This window comes from Chenopodium album, chromosome 22, assembly GCF_948465745.1.
Source record: "Chenopodium album chromosome 22, dcCheAlbu1.1, whole genome shotgun sequence".
NCBI lineage: Eukaryota > Viridiplantae > Streptophyta > Magnoliopsida > Caryophyllales > Amaranthaceae > Chenopodium > Chenopodium album.
Window position 1 is genome coordinate 8,268,960 of NC_137855.1, and position 27,591 is coordinate 8,296,550.

Genomic DNA, 27,591 nt, shown 5'->3' on the forward strand with positions numbered 1-27,591 from the left:
AATATTTATTACAACTACACTTGTTTTAAGCTCAAATTTTTCAACTTTCTAGCCTACTTTATTGCCTTCTAGTAGTACTTATTAGAGCTCTTTTCACTTAGCTCTAATTTATTCATCTGTCGAATTTATGCATAAAATTTTACTTCGTATGTATATATGTAGTATTCATGTCATTCATATAAGTTTCGTCATGTATACATAGTTTTAATTAACTAATTAATCTATCTACTTTTGTTTTGAATCATATAAGACATATGACTATGTTTATTATTATATTCTAGTCACATAAACAGTTTTTATAAGAATATTGACAAATTACATTTTTATCATTTTGAAAAATTTATACATTAAATATATGAATTGAATATGTTAATGAAGTGAGATTTTTTTCTATCGTAAAAACTCCATATTAAACAGTAAAATAAAGTGGACATTAGTGTATAAATGACTCCATATCTTACAAATAAAACTACAATAAAGCTCATTCCGGATGAACTACTTGTAGATAGAAAATAAGTCTTTCAAAAATAGTCAATTATTGAAGAGTTTAGTATAATTTGTTTATGAATTTCCTACCACTTAGCTTACTTAAATTATGAGCAAGAAAGCAATTATTTTTTGTAGCAAGATTCCATAAATCAATTAATAATTAATTGAAGTTGTTTCATAGGAATGAAGTAATATAGATCATAGCACAAGGACAACGTGAAAGATTGATTAATTTTTTTATTTTATTGTTTTGACAACCAAAGATTGATTTAATTTATTATGGAGTTGTTTCATAGGAAGCAAATTGCCAACAAGTAAGAAGCCGTCTCTTAAAAGAAAGGCAAATAGATACAGCAGCCACAACACGCCACGTGGCACACCAATTATGACCACTCTTTTTTCCTAACTCTTGTCCAATCATAATTTTGTGCTTCTATTTCACTAATGATTGATTTTTTCATCATGATAATTTATTTTGGCAAAAGAAGAAAAAGGTGCATAAATTCCGTTCATAAACTTTTGAAAGGTTTATGCCAAGAATTTCATTGATTGCATGAAAGTTCATGTAAAAGCATAGAGTGGTACGATATTTGTAAGACCATCTCCAATGGTAAGACTAAACTTTGAGTATTAAACTACAAAATGAGTTGTTTTTTACCTCCAATGGTAATACCCAACCCATTTCTCAAATTAGTAACTCATATGAAGTCTAATTTCCCAATGGTGAGACTTTAAAGTATACTAATGCCACTTTCAATTTATAGCCCACCAAATCATATTATAAGTTTTTTTTACAAAAATTAAAATTAAAACTTAGATAATTACAAAACATATTATAAATTGAAAAGGGTCCACACTTTTTGTCAAATGAGACTCAAAGTTGAGTATCAAACTTAGCAACTTTCTTTTGGAGTTGCTAAGTTTCGATACCAACTTATTGGTATCCTTTGCAAAAAATACTCTCTCTTTTTAAGAAACTTTCTCAAGTCTCACCATTGGAGAGGGTCTAAAAGCCAAAAAATTTCAAAATTGATAACACTAGTAAAAAAAATTAATTAAAATATTACCAAAATATATTGTTTAATTTATGGTGCTTTAAAAATAACGAGAAAGAAATTGTTATCGAATTTAAGCCTTTTTCTTTGATCATTGATATGGTGATGGTGCTAAAAGAGTTCTAGTGAGTAAGTGAAAGTAATTAAAGAAAGATGATGATTTTTTTCTGTCGTTGATGAGGTTGTTCTTATTAGGCTAGGTACTAGAAAATTGTACTGTGGCCCTATCTCGTTTTGATTTTTTGCATAATTGATCTTCAATTATTCACTTATTCTAGAATGGTTTGTTAATATATGTAAGTTTTCCATGGAAAATATAGCAATCAAAAGAAATTTCAATAACATGCACCTACATTTCCTAATTTGATTAATACATCACATATCACGTTCAACATATTAATCTACTTTAACAAATGGCAAAAAGTCAATTCATATCACCTTCAATCTATTGATTGGAAAAAAATTAAAATTTGGAATTTTAGTACTATGTTGGTAAATCAGAATAGTCATTACAACCTATTGTAATTCTAATTTTATAAATCTTTAATTTAAGTGTGTATGTAGAGCAATATTAATAATAAGACAATATCAAGGATTATAGCAGCATTGCATTAAATATAACACGGTCGAAGTAATGCTTTCAGATCATCTTATTTGAAGGGTGTGGATGGTTAGAGATTTAGAGTTATCAAATGTTTGAATCAATCCATGGAAAATGATTTCTGGGCGAGTGACAATGTGTTCATCATCTAATCAAGTTAAATTTTAGCAATCACATTGTAAAGAAGGGGTCTTCAAAAAAAAAAAAAAAAAAAAAAAAAAAAAAAAAAAAAAAAATTGTAAAGAAGGGTTAAAAAGAAGACGTAATACCAATGAATGGTACTCATACAGTCATACTCGTCAATCGGGCAATTTTGTTTCCAAGTAGCACATAAGGAGTATAAATGTATAATGCATTCTAGAAATAGTTATTAAAAAAATAAAACTATCAAACAAATATATGCACTAGTTAGTAAAAAGAGGTAAAGTGGATATTTAATTTAAAATACCACTAATGACATAAAAAATTGACATTAACAAAATTCAAAAGACAGAGCAAAAAGTCTCAAATGGACTGCATACAAAAATCCACAATAACCAACAAAAAAAGTCACAACTTTGACTAATTCCCATCTAAACTCAACTACACGACACTATACCATTCATTCTCTCTCTTTCCTCTCTCTCACCTTCTTCCACTTATATATAACCTTCTTCATTCTACTCTCTTTTATTTCCTTTTCTTCTTCTCTTTATTCTCTCTTCTCAAATGCCATTTCCGGCGCTTTTAAATTTTAACCCACTACACTATCTCAAATATTTAAATTTTTACTGTTTTGATCAGTAATTTTTATAATGATAAACTACAATTACTCAATCATACCCATCCTTTTGTTACTCCTTACGAGTAATCTCGCCGTTGCGCAACAGAGCCCACCCGGGTCGGTCCCGGATGGGCTCTACAACGACGGGAAATTCAGCCCGTCTATGGGGGTTATCATTATTGTCCTAATAGCCGCTCTCTTTTTTATGGGTTTTTTCTCTATCTATATTCGCCACTGCTCCGACAGCTCCTCCACACACGGTACCGTTGTGGGTCGGGGGATAGGCTCGATACGACGATCGCGTCGAGCCCCACGCGGGCTCGACCCGGAAGTCATCGAGAGCTTCCCCACTTTCGACTACGCGGCTGTTAAGTCCGCGAAGTTCGGAAAAGGCGCGCTTGAATGCGCGGTTTGTCTTACTGAGTTCGAGGATGATGATGTTTTGCGACTCATACCTAAGTGTGACCACGTGTTTCATCCTGATTGCATAGATGCTTGGCTTGTGGGCCATACTACTTGCCCCGTTTGTCGTTGCAACCTAGCTGATGTGACCGACATTAGAGATGATCAAGTTCAGGAAAACCCGAACGACGTCGTTGTAGAGGTAGTAGACGAAGTAATAAGGGATGAAGATCACAATGAAAACAATAATAACGAAGGAAATGAATCAATGGAGCAGCCCTTACATGGGAGAATTGGTAGGAGCCGTACGATGAGGAACGTCTCATTTGGACGGCCAAGATGGTTGGGAAGATTTGCGCGGTCATTCTCAACAGGACACGTGGCGGTAAAACAGTGGGAGGATATGGAGAGGTTTACGCTAAGATTACCGGCAGAAGTACGGAAGCAAATAGTGAGTGGTAAGCTAGAGAGGACCACTAGTTTGTTAGTCCTCCCTAGAGAAACAAGCTCTAGACGAGGGTACCGAACCGGGTTCGGTGAAGGGAGTAGTAGGGGCCGGTTCGGTAGTGTCCGTTCAGACCGACCAGTACTTGGTCGGTCTGACCGGTGGGTATTTACTTTAGCGCCGCCCTTTTTTACTAGGGCGGCGTCCGTAAAATCTCCTAGAGGTGTGGGTACTACACCTACAAGTCGAGGTGGTTCTTTGCGTGGTTCTGTTCGAGAGAATGTAACAACAACAACTACTACTACTACAAGTCGAGAAGGCTCTTTGCGTGGTGCTATGCAAGCTGAGTTGACTCAATTACCCGTCTAAGTTAACAATATTTTACCTGTAAATTATAATATTATCTACTTAATAGTTAATTAGTGTTACATGCTTTTTAATTTATTTATTTTTACTACTTTGGTGGAGTTAACAATATTATTCACCATATTTGAAACTTAATTGGGGGAAAATGTGAGCAATTTTTGTTTTGGTTGATTTTGGTAGAGATGTAAATTATTCTATTATACACTTGGTTTATGTAAGAATTATGTACTAAGATGATGGTGAAGTGCGTGAGTGAAACATTTGCACGCCACACATTGTCTACACGTATGTATGTTTGGATGTATAATTGGTAAAAAATATGTTGGCCAAATTCCTATGAAAAAGATCAATATTGTACAAAGGTAAAAGGTTGGATGAATAGATTGACAAGTCAAAATTAGAAACAAGTTGGATGCTTCTTCTTCAAGAGTCTGCTCTTGTGCTTGATTATTTTTTTGTACGATTGCAAATATAGTTGTTTGCTCTTTCTTTACACATAGTGATAAATTGGTCATTTGGTAATTGTAAGGATGAGGCCATTGATATTTAATTCATATGTTTTAGCTTTAACAATAAGTTACATCTACTAATTTATAATCAAACTGTACAATAAATTATATGAAGGAAGTGGTGTTGGTTTAAAGGTGGTCTAGTGATGATTTTGCCTTTTATCTCCAAGGTCAGAGATACAACTATAAACACAGTAGTATCTCTACATGTTATAAAATGTTTATAGTTTTGAATGCATTGTAACAATTGATGTTTACTTGTATTAAAATTCAATTTTGTATTTTTGTCATTCAAATTGAATAGCATGGGGTTGTTATTATATTGTATCATTGTCAAAGTAGATCATTGAATTGCCTAGTTCACATTGACAATTCAAATAAACATGGCGGACAACATGATCAAATTGTTTATAAAATTCTTTGGTTACCTATAATTGGTCAGATCATAGATGGCCTTAATTAATCGCAGAAAGAGGAATATAGCCGGTCCAAATCAATCCATCTTTTTCACTTTGCAAATTCCTTTTTGATTCGTTGTTCATTTGTTCTAATGCTACGACCGTTGGCCAAGCATCATACTTTACTTTTAAGAATAATGAAATTTTATGTGTATGTCACATGGGCGGTCTAGAATGAGACTTAATAATTTGAAGATTATGAACAAAGTAATTAGGGATTACTGGCAAATAATCTATATCTATACTTATATATTAAAAAGCGTTCCTAAAAGCGTTCATGTGTCACAATAATCAGCACCACATTGCGCCACATCATCTTTTAGCTATCATTATGCCATGTCACGTAACTAGTATTGCAACATTTATTCCATGTCATTATTAATAAGAAAAAAAAATCCCTCAAGGTTTGAACATTGTATCTCATGGTTACAAGATCACACACCTTACCATCTTAGCCAAGGCCAATTTATGCTCTTTATATACACATAAATAAATATATGTATAAGTAAGCACAAAAAAAAAAAAAATATGTAGCTAGCCTGGAAAAAATTAAATAAATATGTAGTCTGAAAAAAAAATATATATAAAGAGGAATAGCCTCAATAATTCCTAAACAATGGAAATATAATATCTTCAACAATGGGATTTTGGGTAACATTTTGTTTGAAAGTAACCCGGTGCAACGCCCGGGATACACACTAGTTGTAGTAATGATAAATAATGCAAAATATCAATCATTAACATAATACTAAAACAGACACCAAGAACGACACGTGTCACTTTTTGGTGCTGTTTTTTCTCTTCAAAACTGTTTTTATTCCTTATTCACTTCTTAAAAAAATTCACTTTTTATATAATTGTGATTGTGATTCAATTCCTTAAAAAAATATTCATCAAATCATATAATTGTAATATTCACTTCCTTTAAAAATATTTACACATTTTCCATATTTTTTTATTTTATAAAAAACTATTTTAGATTTTTTTACTTTTATATTCGAAACTCAATTTTGGATATAAATTAAGATTCAGGCTTTTTCAATTTCATTTATTTAAAAATACGAGGATTATATTTTGGTAGATTTTGAATAAACATTATAATTCGTTATAAAATTTTGTAAAAATCGTACGTGCACGGGACTTAATCTAGTTTCTGCATATAATACGAAGAGTGTGAACAACTAAATTAGGGATTAGCAAATTGGAAAATAATTGTAGTAATGATAGATAATGCTAAATATTCCTGCATATGATAAATGATGTTAAATAATACTACTAAATATCAACATGGTATGGATCTAACTCAAACAAAACAACAAAACCCGAAGCTCAATTCTCTCCCGGCCTTTTTCATTTTCTATGACAAAATGTAAATTATTCTAACTCAAAAAGTAGTACGATTTTAGTTGAATATAGATTTACAAACATTTTCTCTTGAGCAATTGGAGCAGATTTTAGCATAGTAGACAAGGAGTAAGCAAATTATTAAAAGTTAGTAGAGCAGAGTAGATTTTAGCAATCAGAAAAGACCACAACAGCTCAAAAAAATAACAGGCTTTATCTTAGAGGTGATCAAAGTTAGCCTGCGCCGGTTTTGGACAGAATTTTTTGGCCCGAAACCAGGTCAAGCCCGGCTCGATTTTTTTGGACGGATTTAGAAATGCGTTTTTATACATATTTAGTTGATTTTTAGGCCGGCCTGAAAATGGCCCAAAAGCCCTCCCGGCCCAACCATTTCGGAGGGTTTGTGCCTAGAAATGGGCTTATTTTTTTTTTGCCTTTGGCCTGACCCGGCCAATGATCACCTCTAGCTTATCTGTAATTAAGAAGCCACATAACCCAATTAGTCTAAGGTGCACCCTTGTGCACCTTAGATAGGTGTAACAGCAGCCCATAAATCAAAAAAAGCCCAGAAGCCAAAAAAAAGCCCTAAAACTAACTTTAAAACACGGTAACTACAATACACCCACCCACACCCAATGTAACGTCACTTCCAAACTCAGAAATTACTATTCTTCTTCTTATGATTTTCTCTCTCCTCTATTTCACTTTCTCTTTCCTCCATTTCATTTTCTCTCACTAAAAAGTGCAAAAACATCAATGGACATTAGAAAAGAGATGCTAAATCAACAGGATCCTTCCTAAAAAAAGGCAATTTTATGTAAATTTCACTTAATTTTGTTTGAATTTATATGATTATCACTTAATTTTGTTTGAATATTGTTCGAAATTATTTATTGGAATTGTCAAAAAAAATTAGTGAAATCAAACAGATACCTTATGTTCACATTCCGAAATTCATACGTTCATATTTTGAATTCTTATGTTCATATTTTGAATCCTTTTGAAAACTTTCTAAAATGCTTATATTCACTTTCTAAATTCACTTGTTCATATTTTTTATGCATTTGTTCACCTTCTAAAATGGTTAATTATGTTCATACACATTCAGAAATGAACCAATGCATATGTGCATATTTTGAATGCATATGTTCATATTATTAATACTTATGATGCATATGTTTCATAATCATATTATTTTTTATTTCTTCAATTTTTTATGTTCATAATTACATGCCTTATATTCATAATAATATTTTATATGTTCATAATGTAAATATTCATAGTAAATATTTGTTGTTCATAAATATTCTCATTAAGTCTTTTTATGCATATGTTCTCTTTGTTAAATGCATATGTTCACATTTTTTACGCATATGTTCATCTTTTAAATGGTTATATTCACTTTAAGGAAACCAATGCTTACGTTCATATTTTGAATTGTTATGTTTACTTTCTGAAATGCATATGTTCATATGTTTTATGCCTATGTTCACTTTCTGAAAAGCTAATGTTCATATTTAAGGGAACCTATGCATATGTTCATATTTTGCATGATTATGTTCATTGATAAAAAAAAATGCAGAAAAGTAGATGAAATTCATACTTAGATGAAATTGATTGAAGCTAAAAAAAATCAATTCATATGAATTCAAAACATCAGATAAACAACCAATTCCACATTGTAAGGAACAAATTCAATCGTTAAATAAAAAAAAACGAGAAAAATAGAAAAAAAAAAAAATAAAAGAGGAAAAGGGAATAAAAGAAGGAAGGATAAAAACAGAGTATAATTTGTGAATTCAAAGATTCATATAAATCTTAATCAATCGAAATTAAAGCACAAAAAATCATACTTAATAACTAATTTTATGTTGTAAGAAACAAATTCAATCAAAAAAGTATAAAAAAGGGGGAAAAATAATATAAAAAAAAATAGAGGAGAGAGAAAATAAAAAAACGAAGGAGAATAATAGAGGAGAAGAAAGCTAATGTTCATTTTCTGAAAAAGCTAATGTTCATATTGTGATATTGTTACACCTATTTCTAGGTGCATGAGTGTGCACCTAAGAATATGTGCACATAACCAACCCATCTGCGTCAAAACCATTGAAGTGTAATTTGGACCAGAGGCCCAATTCTCAAATGGGAAACCCATTTATATAACTCGAGTGGGCTGGAAACACATTGCTTAACACATGGCCTTTATTCTTAGTATCCAGTTGTGACCCAACCTTAAGACCAAGCCCAAATTTATAGGCTAATGAGCCATAAAAAATACCAATTATAGGCCAGGTGACTCAAGTGCACAACCATAAAGTCGAGTAATACACTTGCATAGTTGCATTGGTGCAAATTTTTCTAGCATAATATGACATCCGGTGGTCAATTTTTATTAGATTTGAGTTATTAAATCATTATTTTTTTAATCATTTACCTTAATTTCAAGAGTATTAATGATAAAGGTAGTCCTTAGAATTACATCTAAGCATTTTATACCGTTTGTAAATTGTTACTAATTTGAAATTGTATTATAAATCACATGTCGTCGGACATTGCAATTGTTTGTAATATTCACTTAATGTTTCTACATTCGGCTCCTTGAATAAATCTCTAACGACTTAAATAGAGGTACAAAATTAATAAAATAAAATAAAAACTTTATAAGTCCAATGGAAATTTCGATCACTGGTTTTTTTAATTTGCATCATTGGTTCACTTATAGTTTATAGTTGGTGTTGCTAATTAACGCATCCGACCTATAGTTGGTGTTCTTCCAACAACTGATTTTGCCCCCTCTTTGTTATTTTAGTGATCCGACCTTATAAGGTTGTGCTCTACTTTGACTTAGAGCTTAATTAAACCTTCAGAATTATTCTAATCAGAGTATTCTGACTTTATTTGTATTGTATCTTTTGGTTGTTGCATTGTGGCCTGTGGGTGGGCAGCCTGCTCTTTTCATTGTCCTCATCCTTATATTTTATTACTAACTATGTGTTTAATAATGGAACCCCATTCATGCCAAAATATTTTGCAATTTCTAAAAGCAACTAGGATGTTGATGTTTTTTAAAAGTAAGGAAAAGACCTTCGGATCGTGTGTGTATGTATATATTTTGAAGGTAAAACCTCCACAGAGCCTAACCTCCTAACTCAGATTGTGTTGACTTATACGACTTATGTCTGATGGCCTGGTGGGACCCTTCTTCTTATCTACAATTATAAAAAAAAAATAATAATAATACCAAAAAAAAAAAAAAAAAAAAAATGAAGCTATACTTTGTATAGTATTGTATTATTATCACCCAAACTCGATCAAGTTCCAAAGTCAAGCTACAATAATCGTTTCTTACACCTAAATTTCCCATTTTATTCTCTGATCATAAGAACTATAACTTAAATGCTTTCATCCAAATGTTTCCTTTCTCCTATTTATGCGATTTCCCTCAAATATAAGCCGTTGACTATCAATCATGAAAAAAAACCTTCACCATTTTCATCTTCTTCATCCTCATCCTCCTCCTAAGTCCACGTGTTCGAGCCCAGTCTAGTCCGCCTGGGCTCGAACTAGACTCACACAATCACGAAAACTCTAGGCACCCCAAGGGGATCATCATCGTCGCTGTTGTCTCCATCATCTTGTTTATCGCGTTTTATTGCATTTATCTTTGTTGTTGCATAGATGACCATTTAGTCAACATTGGCAATTGGAGTCGATGGACACCTATAAACTTCGTAGAATCGTTTAGGCATTCGGCTAAGGTCTCGTATAGACTCGATCCCGACTTTGTCAAGAGCTTCCCAACGTTCGAGTACGAGGCAGTAAAGTCGAAATTGATCGGAAAAAACACGCTAGAATGCGCAGTTTGCCTAATGGAATACAACGATATAGACGTGTTACGTTTAATTCCTAAATGTGACCATGTTTTTCATGCCGAATGTGTTGATGATTGGCTAGTAAGTCACGCCACTTGCCCCATTTGCCGGTTCAACCTCACAAATGCCGACTTGTGGGATCGTGATATGTCACAATACGACACGATTGTAGAAGTTGGAGATCGAGATCGTGACAATGACAATGACAACAACCAAGGGGTGATCAAGAACGTATCGTTGTCGAGGTCGTTATCGACAGGACATATGGATAGGTTTACGTTACGGTTGCCTAGGGAGGTATGGAAGCAAATTATGATGAATGGTAATAAATTCGAAGGGAATAATAATTTGTGGGTTAAAAGTGGAGAAAGTAGCACAAAGGCTGGTTATAGAGAAGGGATTATTGTTGAAGGAAGTAGTAGAAGTAAATCTGAGAGATTCGTAAGAAATAATGCTAAGGTTTTTTCGTTTCGAAAACATTTTATGAGCAAAGAAAGTTCTTCTCTTAGTGTTGTTCCGATTGAAGCTAATCAATTGCCCGTTTGAGTCTTTGAGGTTGTGCATAACTTGTAAATACTCTATCATTGACATTTTTTTTTTTTTTTGGTCTAGTTAATTTTGTTCTTCATTCATTCTTATATTTTTCTTTTCATTTTGATCTTGTTTATTTTGTCAAGTTTGAATGAATAGTTTGTACAAATCATTGGCTGCTAGACTGCTAGTGCTTGTATTTAATTTGTATATGAATTGTGTGCCCACATTATGGGATGATGTAACATTAATTAAGTACGTGGTCTACATATGTACTATCCGCTCAGGGCAGCCGCCCCAGCTGCTCTACTGCCCTTGCTACGGGCCTGGTGCTATGCTTTAATTTGATGCTCCTATGTCCTAATTTATCCGTTCTTGTAATCTCAGCTCTTTTGATATGGTATATTGGTGGCCGAAAAAGGGGGGTACAGTCGTACAGAGAGATATAATAGGGGTTGAGGAAATAGATTGGGTTGGCATACATGATAGATTAGAGGTTGGTGATTTGTCTAACAAATGAAATAATTAAGGATGTCAAGTGATTTAGTAAAGTTTAAGTTGGAGTATCTAATTTTTTGAATTGAGATCCTACCCGCACATTAATTCTCTAAAGTAACATTGCATTTATTACGGATTTAAACTTAAAATGCGTGACACAAAGTATACACAATAAAAAAATTAATTTTTGTAATTAAATATTCTCTCTCCTACCCTACACTACAACCATCATATCACCACCGCCTTTTTAATCTAATCTAACACGGAGTACAAAATGTTCAAAATATTCCTTGTAGGAATTGAAATTTCACCGTTCCCCAATCTGCTAAACTATAGGTTACAAAATCAATCGAGAAATTAAAAATTTCTCTACACCACGACCATCACCAATATTGTCTTATCAATCAAATCTACTAAAAAACAATACAATTTGTTCATTGTACGAATTGAAATTGCCCCGATTCCCAATCTGCTTAACACGCCATGATCAATCAAGAATATCAACTACAAGAAATTAATTTTTTTAACACGCACATTCATATATATTCATTAAACCCTAACCAATTCAATGAAATAACTCACATTCTAGAATGGTGCCGTTATCATCCCCAACCTCGGATTTTCGCGAATATTGATTGAAACTTGAGCCCTAGTAGGCATTTCTTGTGGACGACCATCGCCGGTGGCCATCAAATTAGCCCGGCAGAAGGGACACGTACCACGAAACCGCAACCAAGTATCAATACAATCCGCGTGAAATACGTGGCCACACTTAGGCAACAATCGCAATATTTCATTCTTCTCAAACACCCCAAGGCACACCACACACTCACCCGTCATCCTAACTTTTGCATCTATATCTGTATCTATATCCATGTTGTCGCTACTTGTATAGGAAAACTTTGGGAAGGTCTCTATGACCGAATCCTCGAGGCCACGAGATATCGAGGGGCTCATAGAAATATTGGAATTTCGATTGAAAATCCAATAACAACGACACATAATGGTGTAAATTAATATAATTGAGATGACACACACTATAACATACATACTGATGAACATGACTAAAGCAACAGTTGATGATGCATCCATCATTTTTTGGTGTTGCTGTACTAACGAATTTTTTTATTTTTTCTTTTTTCTTTTTTTGTTGGTGCTAACTATCTCAAGTATTCTCAAAATCTCAATTTTTGGAAACTTTATATTATGTTTTAATTATTGTTCTAGTATTTTCTGTAAAATAATGTTGAGATCATCATGTCATTTATGTTTGATATACTCCGTATATAAGATTCTGATTATTAAGGAAATACGAGTAACATTGAAATGAATATCATGCTTGATATTAGCTGGAATTCTTCTCTCTAATAACACATTGGCTAATATATATAGTAACATGATGTATGTGTTGGCCCTCTTCGTCCTCTTATTCTTAAATTCTTGATTTTATTCTTGGGGGTGTTACAAAAGCAAGAGCCTTAAGTAAGCGCGTTATAGGATTATATACTAACGCGTTACACATCATCCATTTTTTAAATGTTGCAACAATTATCTTAAAAGGAATCGGAGTGAAGGATACCTCAAGTGGTTAGAGCTTCCTTCCCAGTTCCAAGGAATTCCGAGATCGATTCTCATCACTTGTCCTTGTTGCTCTCTAAACACCAAATAAAAAAAATTTATCTTAAATGAAGCTTTTTAAAAATTGTTACGGAGTATATATGTCGTTTCTCTTTAATGAAATCAAACTAATTCATCATTTACACAGAAAATTAAATACTCAATATACATTAATTGGCATTTAATTATGCTCTTAATTATATATTCACATGAGTTTTGCTGGCAATATAAATAATTTATATAGTCCTTTACTTCACATTTAAGTCACTTTTGTTATTTATGTGTCTCCCTTATGTTACATTATATTTACAAAATACTTTATTTGTTTAATTTTAGTTGACACATTTATTTATACATGTTTGGCTTGTTTGCCTACACAAACTTTTAAATATATTCATCTAAATAGACTTACATATAAGCAATATTATAAAATTTTGATATCAGGAAAATAGACGACGTTAATATAATTTTAACATGACTTCATCAAATGGCTATGTTATATTTCTTATGTTAAAAAAATGAGTCAAAATTACTTAGGTAACTAGTGCGAAAAGTCCATAAACAAGTGTTACAACGTTAGCTAAAAAGAACTAGAAGTATGACGTTTTTATAAAAAGCAGAGGAAGGTTAAAAAAAATAATAGTTTCATCATGATTTGGGCGATCTATTGGACAATTTGTTAAGGCATTCCTAAAGGCTCACATGGAGGAAATTTTAATTTTATTATTATTATTATTATTATTATTATTATTATTATTTTTATTTTTAATATTTGGTGCAAATGAGGGTCATAGCCCATTTATTAAAAACAATCACAAAATCAAGCTACAAACCGTGGCCAAGCCACCCCGATAACATCCTCCCTTACAAGTGCCCAAGTGAGCAGCAAGTAGTTGATCATATCATTCACACAAAATAGAGAGAAAGTGAGGGTTTGAAGAAGCACATCCAACTTCGGAGTTTACTGGACAGCTTCTGGTAAACTGGCTGTTTCTGGAGTTTCCACTGTTGGATCGTACTCAAATTTTGACAGCTTACTCTTGACATCAAGGGCTTCATTTTGGATGGTTGGATCGTCGTTTTGAGGTCTGTTTTGGTCAGAATCTGCTTCGGACAGAAGTGTTGTTTTTGGGTGAATTCTACTCTTTTGCTCTCTAATTTCGACCTCTTATTGTTTGTTGTTGTTGGTGGGTTGTTGAGCCTTTTTTAGACTGATTTGGGTTTATTTTACCCTCAATTATCAATAAGAGAAGCTAGGGTGGACTCCTTAAACGGTCCCGTGGTTTTTATCCTTCACATCGAAGGGGTTTTCCATGTATAATCCGTGTGTGTTGATAATTGTTGTTTCTTCCGATTATTGTTGGTGTTATTATTGATTTTGCTACTGCCCTATTGCTTTCTTAATTGTGTTATATTGGTTGTGTGAGAAATTGGTTTGTTTGGATTGAATTTGTGTTAATTGTCTTGGTTGTGTGACAATGTGACATTGTGGGTGTCGTAGTGACCCCTTCCAATCCCTACACAGAGTAAGGCTTTCCTCCTCAAAATACTTTAACTTTTTTATTTGTCTTAGAAACTTGGATTTTGCTTTAGCATGAGTATTGTTAGTGATGTTTGGCTAAATAAAGTTACATTTCTTAATAACAAAAATGTTTTGAAAAAGATTCAATAGTGCACATCAATGAATTATACTCCATGAACTTGTAGGTTGTAGATATTACTGTGTTGACTTGTCCTTGAATCAAGTTCTTAAGGTGATGTACTTGGCAACCTATATCATGAAGAAACTGGTCCTCTGCTGAAGATTCGTTGCCCTGGTGCGAGTATTGATAGAGGGTCGAAGGTGGATTTCCTCTGTGCAAAAACTTCCCATCTATCTCCAAAATGAACGCGCCATTCATCCTGAGTTTCATAATACGGAAGATATTGCTTTACCCCAAGCTTGGCCGTCTCACAGAAATCTAGTATTCTTTTATTGATTGTTAAAATATTATCAAGTCCTTCTGGTCCCGAAGAAGATGAGGGTGCAGATGTTAGAAATGCTGCTAGGTAGATTATATCTTCGGCTGGTGTGACCATAGATGTGTTGTGCTTCCAACTGTTATGTATAACACATACATTTACTTTAGTTCTTTTGTTTGAGATGGGATTTACTATTTTACGGAAGAACAAATTAGATAAGTAAATACCTTGACTGGTTGAATGGATATATAAGGATTGGATTATAACTTGTGTTGGCGAGGATGTTTCCAAAAACTTCTTTTGCAAAGCTCTGTATGTTACTCTTGAGAACGAGAAGAGTGAACCAAGGTTGTGTTACATTCGCTAAATCTTTCTCTTTGAGTTTTAAATCTGATAGGTGGATTCGGTCGAGGAAATCCACATATGGTACATCTGTTAGAAAAATTGTGTGTGGGATGTAGTTCAAGGATGACAATAGATTTTCTACAAACTGCATTTAAAACAAAACATATTCAGTTTTAATGAATTATTTGCATATGTATCATCAATTCATCGTATGAAATGAGCTGCTTTTTCGAAATTCTAACCTGGTTTGTTGTGTTTGTGTCCTCAGGATTGAAGTACTTCGCGACTTCTAGACAGTAAAGAATTTCGCCTTCAGATCTTGAAGGAACCCGAGGACTAGCCTGCAGAGGTTGTTTAAGACTAGAGTTTGAACTCAAACCTGTCATGACGAATCCTTGTATAAAATCAAATGTATTATTTAACGATATAAGTTGCTCTTGATCCTTGGTGAATAATTTGAAATTCGAGTAGAGCACTCTAATCCATTTTACCTGTGACAGTGTAAGATTAGTCCTGAGACGATCCTTAATAGAATGATGAATCGGATAAGTTATAGGATGCTTACCAATTTGGGAGCCGGTTCAAGTGATATACTAGCCTTAGTGATGATGCCAAGTTGTCCTAGTCCCCCAAGAACACCATAAAAGAGATCGGCGTTCTCTTTCTCAGAACAATTCACTATATCTCCCTTTCCTGCACCAATAAAAAAAAAATACAATATATAATCTCCTAACATGCACATGACATTTTTATCCTCCATTAGATTGCATGATGTTAATGAATCCTATATTCTTACACTTGAATAGTTGAATATTAGGATGTTTAAACTTAACTATTCGATATTCTAGTATTTAATCCTTGAATGTTCGAAGAGTTTATAAGTCTAACCTGTAACAACTTCCAATTGATAGACATTATTTATTTGAGGTCCATATTTGAATGCTTGACCACTAATCCCAGCATTCGATAGGGTTCCTCCGACAGATAAATAAAGGTAGTCGGTCCATGACTTAGGCGTTAATCCTTGTTTCACCGTCTCATGTAGAATATTTATCCATAATTCACCACCCGAAACATCAACGTAGGGTGAATCCCCTGCTTGAATATCAATCTTTTGTTCTTCTACTGCTTCCATGTTGATGACTATGCCACCATTATTTTGTGATTGACCTTGAAGTGAATGACCGTGGCCTCTTGCAGTAACGGTGAGCTCTGATTTATTGGCTAAGTTGAAAACATATCTGATTGTCGTGGATATATCAGCGGCTGTTTTTGGTAATAGAACTGCCAAGGGTAGAAAATGAAATCTATTACCAAAGTCATATGCTACAACGCCAGTATTACTGAAATCGAACGAACCGTTTAGTTTGAGTCCCTTCAATGGTGATGCAAGATCATGTGAGCTTGAGTTTGCGGAATTTGGATTTGCATGAGAATGATACGACCAAAGATTGATGTTCAATAAGAGAACTACGAAAACGTTTAGACATGACTTAAAATTATGTGCCACCATTTTTGCAATGTGCTTTTATGAGTGGATTTATGTTGTTTAAGCTATAAAATCTATAGAAGAAATTAAAAAGCTGAGGAAGTGTAATTTGTGGAAATGTTGGGTTTATATTTGTGAAACAACATAAAAGAAGATGTTTAGAAGAAAAGAGTGAAGGTGGGAATTTACAGGGAAGGTCTTGAGCTATGTATGTTACTAAGTTGAGTTGATGAAGTTAAAGTTTAATAACATAATTTACATTTCCAAAAAATTATAGGTCAAGTTGAATTAATATTGTAACCTACGTCATTAGTACTTCGTAATTGTTAATTTTTTTTTGACGCATTGTAATTGTTACATAAAGTAAACAAAAATTGATTTTAAGAAAAAGTTATACTCTAGGTACAATGACGTTAAATTACCGCGTTAATGCAAACAATATACATAGCAATTTGTTAATTGTAACCTCCAACCTTAAATCCTTAGTAATGATATAAGAATTTCGTAATTTACATCAACATATAATACGTGTAATGTCGTTTGTATTAAGTAATTTTGGAAAATAAGGGGAATTTTGGAAATTTAATTACTTAAACAATATTTTTTTAATAAAATTGTTTAATTTTTTTTTTTTTTTTGAAAACCATTGGTTGGTTATTGCAAAATTTAATAAAATTGTTTAATTAATTTATAGGTAATTGCTTGGTTGCATCATATAGCAGTTAAATATATATATTATGATATTTTCTAATTTCTATATGGTTATGTACACATGTACTAGTAATATTCATGTAGTCAATTCTTGACAATATCAATTCATGTTTTAAGAGAATCAAATTATTTACTAATTCTCAATTATACTTAGGCCGACCATACTAAAATGACAGGATTACTCATATTCTATGTTGGCACGATCAAAATTATGATACCTTAGCTTTCTCTTGACTAAGTAATCTTGTTTCACTATCTCTAATTATTATAACACCAAAATTACTCGTATTAGCTTACCCCTTGCTAAATTCCTACCTCTATTTCCTCCTCTTTGTCTTCATTTTCTCTTCTTAGATGTAAATTCTCCTAAATTTCTGAAGTTCTCTACTTCGGAATGACTATCATTACTCTTTCCTCCATCCTTTTGTTACTCCTCTTGAGTCATCAACCTACTCGAGCTCAGATGGGCGAGCCCGATTCTAACTCGGACTCGCCCTATGATGGACATAATTCCCATCCATCCATTTTCTCCATTATTATTAACCTTGTGGCTGTTTTCTTTTTTATTGCAATTTTCGGGTTTTTAATCCGATATTGTACCACCGACACGTCCACGGACAACAATGTGGTCACACGGTCTAGCTCGTTGAGGCGATCGCGTGGGCTAGACGTGGAAGTCATCGAGGGCTTCCCGGTTTTAGACTACGCGGCTGTTAAGGCCGCGAAGATAGGGAAAGAGGCGCTTGAATGCGCCGTATGTCTTATGGAGTTTGAGGACGACGACACTTTACGTTTGATACCTAGGTGTGACCATGTGTTTCATCCTGAATGTATTGATGCATGGCTTGTAGGTCACACTACATGTCCCGTTTGTCGTTGTAACCTTGCTGAAAAAGTTGATAACGACGTCGTTCTAGAACAATCTCTAGTAAACGACGTCGTTTTACAGGTGGATGAAGTAAGAGAGAGTAGCAACCATCAGAATAATGAAGAGAATAATTCGATGGAGCGGCCGCCTTTACATGGACGAATAAGGAGGAGCCGTACGATGATGAGGAGCCTATCATTTGGACGGCCAAGATGGTTTAGTAAATTGGTAAGATCGTTATCGACTGGACACGTGGAGGTAAAACAGTTGGAGAATACGGAAAGATTTACCCTAAGGTTACCGGATGAAGTAAGGAAACAAATTATGAGTGGAAAGTTGCAAAAGAGAAATAGTACAAGAGGGTTGTTTGGTAGTCTTCGAGGTCGAGCTAGCCGGTCCGGTCAGTGGGGGTTTCCGTTGACACCGCATTTTTTAACTCCAGCCCGGTCTTTGAAGTCTGTTGATGGTGAGGCCAGTAGACCAACTCGAAGCCAAGGTAGCTCTTTGGGTGGTTGTTCTAGTCTAGTAGAGAATGTAAGTACAAGTCGTGAAGTTTCTTTGTGTAATGATATACAAGCCGAGTTGAATCAATTGCCTGTCTAAGCTAACAAATAATTTTGAGCTAGATGGATCTTAATTGGTTTTATCTTGGCTTAAAGGGTACTCCATTAGTCCATATACATTGTTGGTATGCCATGTAAATTCTAATTCTTGCTTACCAAAAAAAAAGAAGTACACTTCTTTGTTTATATGTATGATGTATACGGAGTATGTTAATTTTGATATTCTGGTGGTTGAATTATTCAAAAAAACATTATGAAAACTATCTTAAAAAATAAAAGAGAGAATCAAAATTTTCATCTTTGTTTGTATGGAATAGAACTAACAAGACCAAAGAATAGAGTATACAAGTATATAGAGTATATAAGTTGTTGGAAAATTTGCGAGGAAGATCCTTTTAAGTGGTCGACCTTGTGAGAAAGGCCCTTTTATAAAAAAAAAAAAAGTGGCACAAAAGGTCCTTATATTATGTTTGGGTTGTGAGGAGTGTCTTTTGACCATTTTCTGGCGTTGACTTTTTTATTTTCCGGCCAAAAAAAGCCACATCTAGGTTCTCTTTTTTCTCCCTCCTCTTAACCCTTGTTTTCCCCTATTAAACCCTAATTTCTGAAAACAATTAACACAAAAACTTCAATTGTAATCCCATAAATTAAAATTGAAGGTTATTCAAAGTAATTCAAGGCTAATCCTCCCCACAATGAGAGAAAATAGGGAAAAAAGGGAACTTAATAAGTCACATGCTTTACACGTGGCTTTTTTTGGCCGGAAAATAGAAAAGTCAACGCCGGAAAATGGTCAAAGGACCCTCCTCACAACCCAAACATGATATAAGGACCTTTTATGCCATCTTTTTTACAAAAGGACCTTTCTCACAAGGTCGACCACTTAAAAGGACCTTCCTCGCAAATTTTCCTAAGTTCTTCAACAATTAGATGTTTATTTTATGTATGTCCATGTTATGTCTCATCGAAGTCATTCGTCAAATCATTGTATAAAAATTGAACCGATAATTCTTCATGTTTTATATAACGAAGGAACAAAGTTAGGAAGTCTAGCAATTTGATGTACTTGTCATTTCATTGTACGAGGGATCACAAGTCACAAACAATGCCGTTTAGAAGTTGGAGAAGACAATGGGAAGCAGTCGCAGAATGATAAGATCGAAACCGTCTTTGTTTGGGTGGCAAAGATTGATGAGGATTGGAGGTTATTATCAATGTCGTTCTCTATAAGCAGGTGATGATCCATTCCAACCTTGGAAGGATATGAAATTATGCAAAAGGCTTACATTTAGGCCAGAAAAATTCTTGATGGACAAATGTAATTTATCATCTCGTGTCATACCTATGATTCTATGCGAATTGGGATTTTCACTATAACACAGCAACAACAAAAACAATAAAGCCTTAGTCCCAAAATGATTTGGACTTAGTTAACATAATCATCATAAGGAATGTTGGGATTTTATCTAACCAAACAAAAAAAAATTAAGAAAGTCATTTTTCATAAAAACATTTGGTTACATCAAATCAGACAAGGTCTAACTCTCTCTTAATAGATATTCAAATTTTTTTTCTTAATTTAAATAACTCGCGATCTACTAGCTTATTTAATATATACTGAATAATAATAATTAAAAAAGATAAAAGGAAGAATTAATTAAAAGGACTTTATGCCGTCACATAGAATATTTATCTTACTTTATATGTGCTTAGATGTAGTATCCACACATATGGTAATTAAGATTAACCTTGCTAGCTACACTATTATAGAGATATGATCTTATCAATCAATTTGCTCTTGATGATAACTTTCAATGTATTCATCAAACCTTCAATGAATTACTAAATGATCAAATTGAGTCTTAACAAATAACAAGCATACTCAATCCCTAAAGCAAGCTAAGGCTTATACCTGATTTTTTGAAGAAGCACACATGTTAGAACCATGGTGCAATTGGTGTTATTGCCACCATACCCAATCTTCTTTGGTGATAATTGCCATCAATTGAAACTACTTCAGCTCTAGTAGGCATATCTCGGGGAGGACCATCGCCGGCCACGACTAGATTAGCTCGACAAAAGGGACAAGTGCGATGGGAACGCAACCAAGTATCAATGCAATCTACATGGAACACATGGCCACACTTGGGCAACAAACGCAACATTTCATTTTCCTCAAACAACCCCAAACATACTACACACTCTCCTGTCATTCTCATTTTCGTACTCATATCTATATCTATATCTATATTTATATCTATATCCACGGACCTATTCAAATAGGCGAACTTTGGGAAGTTATCATCAATGACAGAAGCCTCAAGGCCTCGTTGTGGTTCATGGGAGATAGTGGGCCTCGTAGAAAGGTTGGGATGACCATGGTAAATTCGATAATAACGATACATAATGGCGTAAATTAGTAGGGCTGAGAGGATACACAAGAAAACGTAGAAGATGATAAAGAAGGAAAAAACCATTTCAGATGATTTATTCATTTTCTTGATAGAAGTAAAATGAATTATCTTCTATAGGTTATGGTGATATTTGGTTGTTGTTCAACTGATGCAAAATAATTTTGACAGCAGGTCAATATATGTGATATGATTATTTGATATAAAAAAATGTTCATTTATGGAAAAATATCATGGTATAGCATGGTAGGATATTGTAATAGTAGATTAGTATCACATTGATGTCATAATATCATATCACTAGCTAATAAAGTCCCACATCCAGGTCATAGAACATAGACACATGACATTATATGTTTTCACCTAGTGTCGCGTCATACAGGCAACAACAATTTTTGCATTATTAAATTTGTATATAAAAACGTTTTAATATAAGATCCATTTGTCATATGTTTTTACCATTTATGAGCATTTTATTTCAATTTAAAAAATATGAAAACAAAATATATATCTAAAAAATAAATTACAAGTATAATTTCTAGATTTCTAAGAATTTTAATTTAATATATACGTACATACCTTATGTATATTTAAAATATACGTACATACTTTATTTGTAATAATAATCTTAAATCTTAAACATAATAAGATACTAATACATGAAAATTTAAATTCTAAATACTTCGTATAATAGAATAATATTGATACATGCACAGTTCTCAACCTTAAATATATGAGGCATAATTACTACGCATGTCCTTGTACTCCTTTCGTCCCCTTCTTGTTGCTCCATAGGTGTATGTTCACACTTTATTAATTTTTGGTTGTATTAAAGTTCATGAGAGAATAAAGGTAGGTCCAAAATATTTGTGAGAGGAAAATAGTAGTCTCTAGAGCTATGTACTTGTATGATGGACCAAAATAGAAGTGATACACTAAAAAGAAAGTACAGCAAAAATAATTAAGGCACGTTTGGGGACAATGGGGTAATGTCCAAAAAATACCACGAGCATTACCAGCTTAACACCCATCATAATTTAAGTTAGCACAACAATAAATAATTATAATAGTTACAATAAATAATTACATTATGTATTGTACTGTATTTGATTTAATCATAATTTTTTTTGTGAAAACTACCTTTTAAACTTTGAATTTTGCGAAAAACTACCCTAAAAACAAAATGTTGTAATTAACTACCTTATAAAGTATAAAATGTTGTAATTGACTACCTCCCACCGGAATTACACATTTGAATTTTATTTTTCGCCGTTGACCATGTCACGTGAAGGTCTTGTGACCCTATAATGACTTAATTTCCCCCTTTCCCCCACATTTTCCCGTTTTACACCAACTATTTTCTTTAACAATACGATTAATCATATTTTATACTACTTATTTGCAACCCCTTTGAAAATTATATGGGTTGAATTGGTGTGAAGTGGAAAATTTTGGAGGGAAAAGGGGGAATTAAGTCATTAAAGGGTCACGTGACATGGTCAACGTCGGGAAATAAAGGTCGGATGTGTCATTCTGGTGGAAGGTAGTCAATTACAACATTTTATGCTTTATAAGGTAGTTAATTACAACATTTTGTTTTTAGGGTAGTTTTTCACAAAATCTGGAATTTAATAGGTAGTTTTTCACAAAATATCCTTAATTATATATAGTTACTTGCTAATCTTTCTAATTTCTAATAAAACTACAAATAGTATAATATTATATTAATCAATTATATTATATCTAAATACCTTACATACATCATCAAAAGCAGTAGTTGAGTCAGGATTTTTACGTTAGTAGGGCACCACCGGCCACATACTAACCGACAATTGAATAATCTAATGTAAACACATTCAAATAAAAAAATAACACAACCAATTAGCATAGACTACCATTCAGAAAGAAATATCATTAATAAATTTACCATCATTCATAGAGAAGTTATAAACCACCTAACATTTATTAAAGCATTAAAAAAAACATTTATTAAAGCATTAAAATCAAATAAAAAAAACCATAGAACCTATTACCTTTTTTTTTTTTTTTTTTTTTTTTTTTTTTTTTTTTGAATGTAGATTGTTTTACAATATATCAAAAAAAATTTCTTTTGACAAATACAATATGTCAAATTAATCACATATTCTCATCTATAAGTTTTATATTTTCACGCTAGATTCAATTATTGTACACCAAAAAATAAACGATTAACATTTAGGGAAAATAATAAGTAAAAGAGCCAAATTGGTTTCTGGACCCTACTCAAACGGTCAAACCTATAGGGTCCGGGTAAGGGTTTAAAAATTTTAGACCCTAATAATTAAGGGTATTGATAGGGAACGAGTATGGATAAAAAAAATTCCGCTTTAGATTCGGGTATAGCTAGACACTTCCCAGATCCTACCCACTACCATTCCTAATTTGAATACAAAATATCTACAAATAGTAAAACTCAAATTCGTACCTCAAATCTACCTAATTTACACATACCAATATACCATGTACTTAGTTTTGGCTATAACCTCAGTAGTTATTGCATTTCTTAGTAATGGCACAGCCAATTATCGTCCTCTACCATCGTTGGCATTGATCACAACTTCCACCTGCGTGTTCCCAACACCGATAAGAGGGTGGTCCGGCAAGAGAATAGCCCGACAAAAAGGACACGTAACGTGCATTCGTAGCCAAGTATCAACACAATCAGCATGAAAAACATGTCCACACTTAGGCAACAAACGTATCATTTCCTTCTCCTCAAATGTACCTAAACACATTGCACATTCACCCGTTGTCTTCATCATCAGCGACTTCAATCCTTCATCTTGATCAAACCTCGCCGAGTAGGAGAACTTAGGGAAGGTATCAATGATTGAGTTCTCGAGGCCTCGAGGCAGCTCATGAGAGCTTGTTTGGGACACAACAATGGATTGTCGTACGACTTGTCTAAGGAAATTCGTCTCTCTATAACGCCGGCATATAACGGAGAATGCCCAAACGATTATTAATGAACACAAAATAATGTAGAAGATAACACTCATAATAAAACTTACAATTGGTGGTCTGTCCATTTTGCAACTTTATCTTTAGCCTTACTTTTCTCAACAACATTGGTTTTTAGTTGATCACTTAAATTTATTGCTATAAATGGTGGTTAGTTGATCATCTTAGAATGTTTCGTTGTATTCCCTTAATTATTTCTTCAATACCCTTGTAAATTGTTAATTGAACTTATAATATAGTCTAGTTGGAAATTTTGACGGACTCATAATATAGTTATTATGTGCATATATTGTGTACTTTTTCTGGTTGCCTATTTCTTTCTGGTTTTTACGTGCAAAAGTCTATGTAGTACTTTATTAAGATTGGATTCATTCAATGATAAAAATAATTCTAGTGGAAATTTAGAGAAAGAGTAAACGAAGTATATATAATTATCAATTTGATCGTTATAAGGGTTTGAAACATATAAATACGAAATGAGGTTGACTTTTTTGTTGTAAGGAAGAATTAATTAAGATTGAACCACCACCAGATATCATGTAGTTTAGCCTTGGGGTCAATTCAAGAACACTTCTGATGCCTAAAGTAGGGTTAATGAATTGAAGGAAAAAGATGAGATTTTTCTAGGCTTGAGTACACAACTATAATATAAGATGAGCATAATTTGGGCTTCAACACGACTCCATTTGTCAAAGCTCTTGTTTATTTGTCCCATATTACATCACGGAATTTTGGGTTGTCCCTTAAAAATTGTTTTATTTCTGATTTTTATATCGTAACATTGTCATCATCACTCTACCACCATTTACCCACTTGTATACTTCCAACCACTTGCAAAGCTTTGTTATAAACCTTAATTAGTTTATACTCCCTATGGTTATTATTAAGTGTTATACATTAACCAACGCATTTGTCAATTTAAAACTCTAACCAATATAATTATAAAAATCAGTTAGAATAATAACACTTTAAAAAACCAGAGGGAGTAAAGCACATATTGCTTGGACTATGAAGCAAACAAATAAGGACGATTGAGTATTTGTAAGCAATTATCCGTTGATGGATGTAAGTTTTTCCATATAGGCTAAAGCCAAATCTCCTTTCGACTAGGTGATCCTTGATGGGCTTATTTATCAACAAGCCAATATAATAAATATGGCTAGTTCTGTATCAGTTAACAACATTAATAAAATATGGAGTATTTGTTCTACAAGTAATTGATTATTATTGCAATAGTTTGATCAGTATAATTGACAGTTAATATTTGAAATTATAGTTTACTAAGAATTATACAAAGTTAATTTAATCAAAAATTTACATTGAGATTAATCTTGAAACAATATTTACATAATTTTAATTTTTTTTATATATATATACATTGAGACGCACGAAAATTCATGCGTGTGCATATAAGTAATCTATCAAGATAAATTAGATGAATCCCGTGCAATACACGGTTTGTTTGAATTTTTTAAACTAACTTTTTTTTTATATATATAATTTATGTGCTAAAATTGGTTATATATTTAAATAAAATTTCTATTATCAAAAGATAATATTTTATATTTAATTAATTTAAATTTAAAAATCTCATTCACCAATTTTACTTACGTGGTATTTGAATTATTTAATTATAAAATATTTAATTATCTTTTATTTAATTGGCTACTACTAAAATTAATAATTCTACATGGCAAAAAAATCTCATTTATATATATATATATATATATATATATATATATATATATATATATATATATATATATATATATTCTTTGTTTTTTTTTTTTCAGATGGATTTTTTTGTTAAATGGTGGTTTATTTTTTCTTTTTTTTTAAAGGATGGTAGTTTTTCTTCAAATACAAAAATGAGAGGGGTAGCTATTAATTATGATAGGATATTTTTTTTTTTTTTTTTTTTATTTTTTGGATTATTTTAAAAAAAGCAAAAATTATCAACCAAAAGGTTTTTTCTCTTTATATAGTACTATAGATTATGGTATAAAATGTAATCAAGTTAAAGATGATAAAATTGACACATTATGTAAAAATATAAGTATTTTACGATTATATTTACAAAAAACATTTCTGAAAGTTCCTACATCAAAATTACCTCATCAAAATAAAAATCATATGGTCTTAAAATCAAATTATCTATTTGATCCTCGAACCTATTGTACTACACCTGCCACGCAGTTTTAGACCTGTAGTTAATAAAATACAATGACCGTGGGCTGTAATTTACCACGGTAAATAACAATTTACAAAATTAACCTCATTATAATAAATTGATCTTCTTACTAAAAGTCAACCCATTATCGTCCTCTACCATCGTTGACATTGATCACAACTTCTACCGGCGTAGGCTCCATGCCAGCCTGAGGGTTTTCCGGCGAGAGAACAGCCCGGCAAGACGGACACGTAGCGTGCATCCGCAACCAAGTATCGACACAATCAGCATGGAAAACATGTTCACACTTAGGCAACAAACGTAGCATCTCCTCCTCCTCAAACGCACCTAAACAAACCGCACATTCACTAGTCACCTTCAACTCTCTCTTCACCCCTAGACCGTGATTACCCGAGCTCGCCGAGTAGGAGAATTTAGGAAAGGTATCGATGACCGTGCTCTCTAGACCACGAGGCAGCTCATACGTTGTTGTTGGTGGCGCGACAATTGTTGGACCGACGACTTGTCTATTGCGAGCCGACGCTCTATAGCGACGGCAAACAATAGACAGCATCCAGAGGATTATTAGGACAATCAATACAATGTAGAAGATTATGTTCATAACATAAGATACGATCGGTGTATTCATCATTTTTTGAAGGTTTTCTTTGGCCTCACTTTTCTGATTTCTTTACAATATTTTCTTACTTTTTAATATGTTGTTGTGATTATTGACGGTTTAGGTGATTCCACTAGATTTTTCTTTTGCCTCTCTTAGCTAAATCTTCAATTATTTTATTTATTGACCGTTATTTTTTTAATTTATATAGTATATAAATTTATAGAGTACATGTACCTGGTTGTTTGCTGTTTCTTTCATTCATTATTTTAAATTATTTGGATGCAAAGTCTACTTATTATTTACTCTCATTTTTTTAAATAGTTTTGCCATTTTTTTTAAACATATTTGTCAACACATAACTTTATTTATAAAATTGCTTATTTCAATCTAGATCTGTCTAATCGAGTATACAATATGGACTTAGGTCAGTTTTATGGGATTAAATCATATACGGAGTAGAATTTAGATCATGGTAGGTTATTATCCATGTGGATTATATT

The 27,591-nt window shown here is 32.8% G+C and overlaps 6 protein-coding genes across 6 annotated transcripts; 3 read left to right on the forward strand and 3 right to left on the reverse strand.

The window, feature by feature from the left end:
- Window positions 1-2,840: 2,840 nt before the first annotated feature.
- Window positions 2,841-4,292, forward strand: LOC145604900 (E3 ubiquitin-protein ligase ATL6-like). The gene has a single exon (XM_081660888.1). The coding sequence runs from the start codon at window positions 2,940-2,942 to the stop codon at window positions 4,122-4,124; it is 1,185 nt and encodes a 394-aa protein (XP_081517014.1). The 5' UTR covers window positions 2,841-2,939; the 3' UTR covers window positions 4,125-4,292.
- A 6,009-nt stretch (window positions 4,293-10,301) lies between these two features.
- LOC145603865 (E3 ubiquitin-protein ligase ATL31-like) lies at window positions 10,302-10,850 on the forward strand. The gene has a single exon (XM_081659839.1). It carries the CDS (start codon window positions 10,302-10,304, stop codon window positions 10,848-10,850), a length of 549 nt encoding a protein of 182 aa, XP_081515965.1.
- A 3,876-nt stretch (window positions 10,851-14,726) lies between these two features.
- On the reverse strand, window positions 14,727-16,770 carry LOC145603866 (cytokinin dehydrogenase 1-like). The gene is made up of 5 exons (XM_081659840.1): window positions 16,146-16,770; window positions 15,823-15,950; window positions 15,500-15,748; window positions 15,140-15,402; window positions 14,727-15,048 (listed from the first exon to the last, which is right to left on the reverse strand). Exons 1-5 carry the CDS (start codon window positions 16,768-16,770, stop codon window positions 14,727-14,729), a joined length of 1,587 nt encoding a protein of 528 aa, XP_081515966.1.
- Window positions 16,771-17,851: 1,081 nt separating this feature from the next.
- Window positions 17,852-18,928, forward strand: LOC145603867 (E3 ubiquitin-protein ligase ATL6-like). Its single transcript, XM_081659841.1, has one exon. It carries the CDS (start codon window positions 17,852-17,854, stop codon window positions 18,926-18,928), a length of 1,077 nt encoding a protein of 358 aa, XP_081515967.1.
- A 4,932-nt stretch (window positions 18,929-23,860) lies between these two features.
- Window positions 23,861-24,367, reverse strand: LOC145603868 (RING-H2 finger protein ATL39-like). The gene has a single exon (XM_081659842.1). It carries the CDS (start codon window positions 24,365-24,367, stop codon window positions 23,861-23,863), a length of 507 nt encoding a protein of 168 aa, XP_081515968.1.
- Window positions 24,368-26,614: 2,247 nt separating this feature from the next.
- On the reverse strand, window positions 26,615-27,121 carry LOC145603869 (RING-H2 finger protein ATL39-like). Its single transcript, XM_081659843.1, has one exon. The coding sequence runs from the start codon at window positions 27,119-27,121 to the stop codon at window positions 26,615-26,617; it is 507 nt and encodes a 168-aa protein (XP_081515969.1).
- Between the last annotated feature and the right edge of the window lie 470 nt (window positions 27,122-27,591).

Excerpts from the sequence above, each read along its gene's own strand:
- LOC145604900 (XM_081660888.1), top strand. The coding sequence starts at position 2,940 with ATGATAAACTACAATTACTCAATCATACCCATCCTTTTGTTACTCCTT.
- LOC145603865 (XM_081659839.1), top strand. The coding sequence starts at position 10,302 with ATGGAATACAACGATATAGACGTGTTACGTTTAATTCCTAAATGTGAC.
- LOC145603866 (XM_081659840.1), bottom strand. The coding sequence starts at position 16,770 with ATGGTGGCACATAATTTTAAGTCATGTCTAAACGTTTTCGTAGTTCTC. Across the intron at positions 15,749-15,822 it reads TTGAACCGGCTCCCAAATTG|GTAAAATGGATTAGAGTGCT; the intron begins GTAAGCATCCTA and ends ACACTGTCACAG. Across the intron at positions 15,403-15,499 it reads ACACAAACACAACAAACCAG|TTTGTAGAAAATCTATTGTC; the intron begins GTTAGAATTTCG and ends TTTTAAATGCAG.
- LOC145603867 (XM_081659841.1), top strand. The coding sequence starts at position 17,852 with ATGACTATCATTACTCTTTCCTCCATCCTTTTGTTACTCCTCTTGAGT.
- LOC145603868 (XM_081659842.1), bottom strand. The coding sequence starts at position 24,367 with ATGGACAGACCACCAATTGTAAGTTTTATTATGAGTGTTATCTTCTAC.
- LOC145603869 (XM_081659843.1), bottom strand. The coding sequence starts at position 27,121 with ATGATGAATACACCGATCGTATCTTATGTTATGAACATAATCTTCTAC.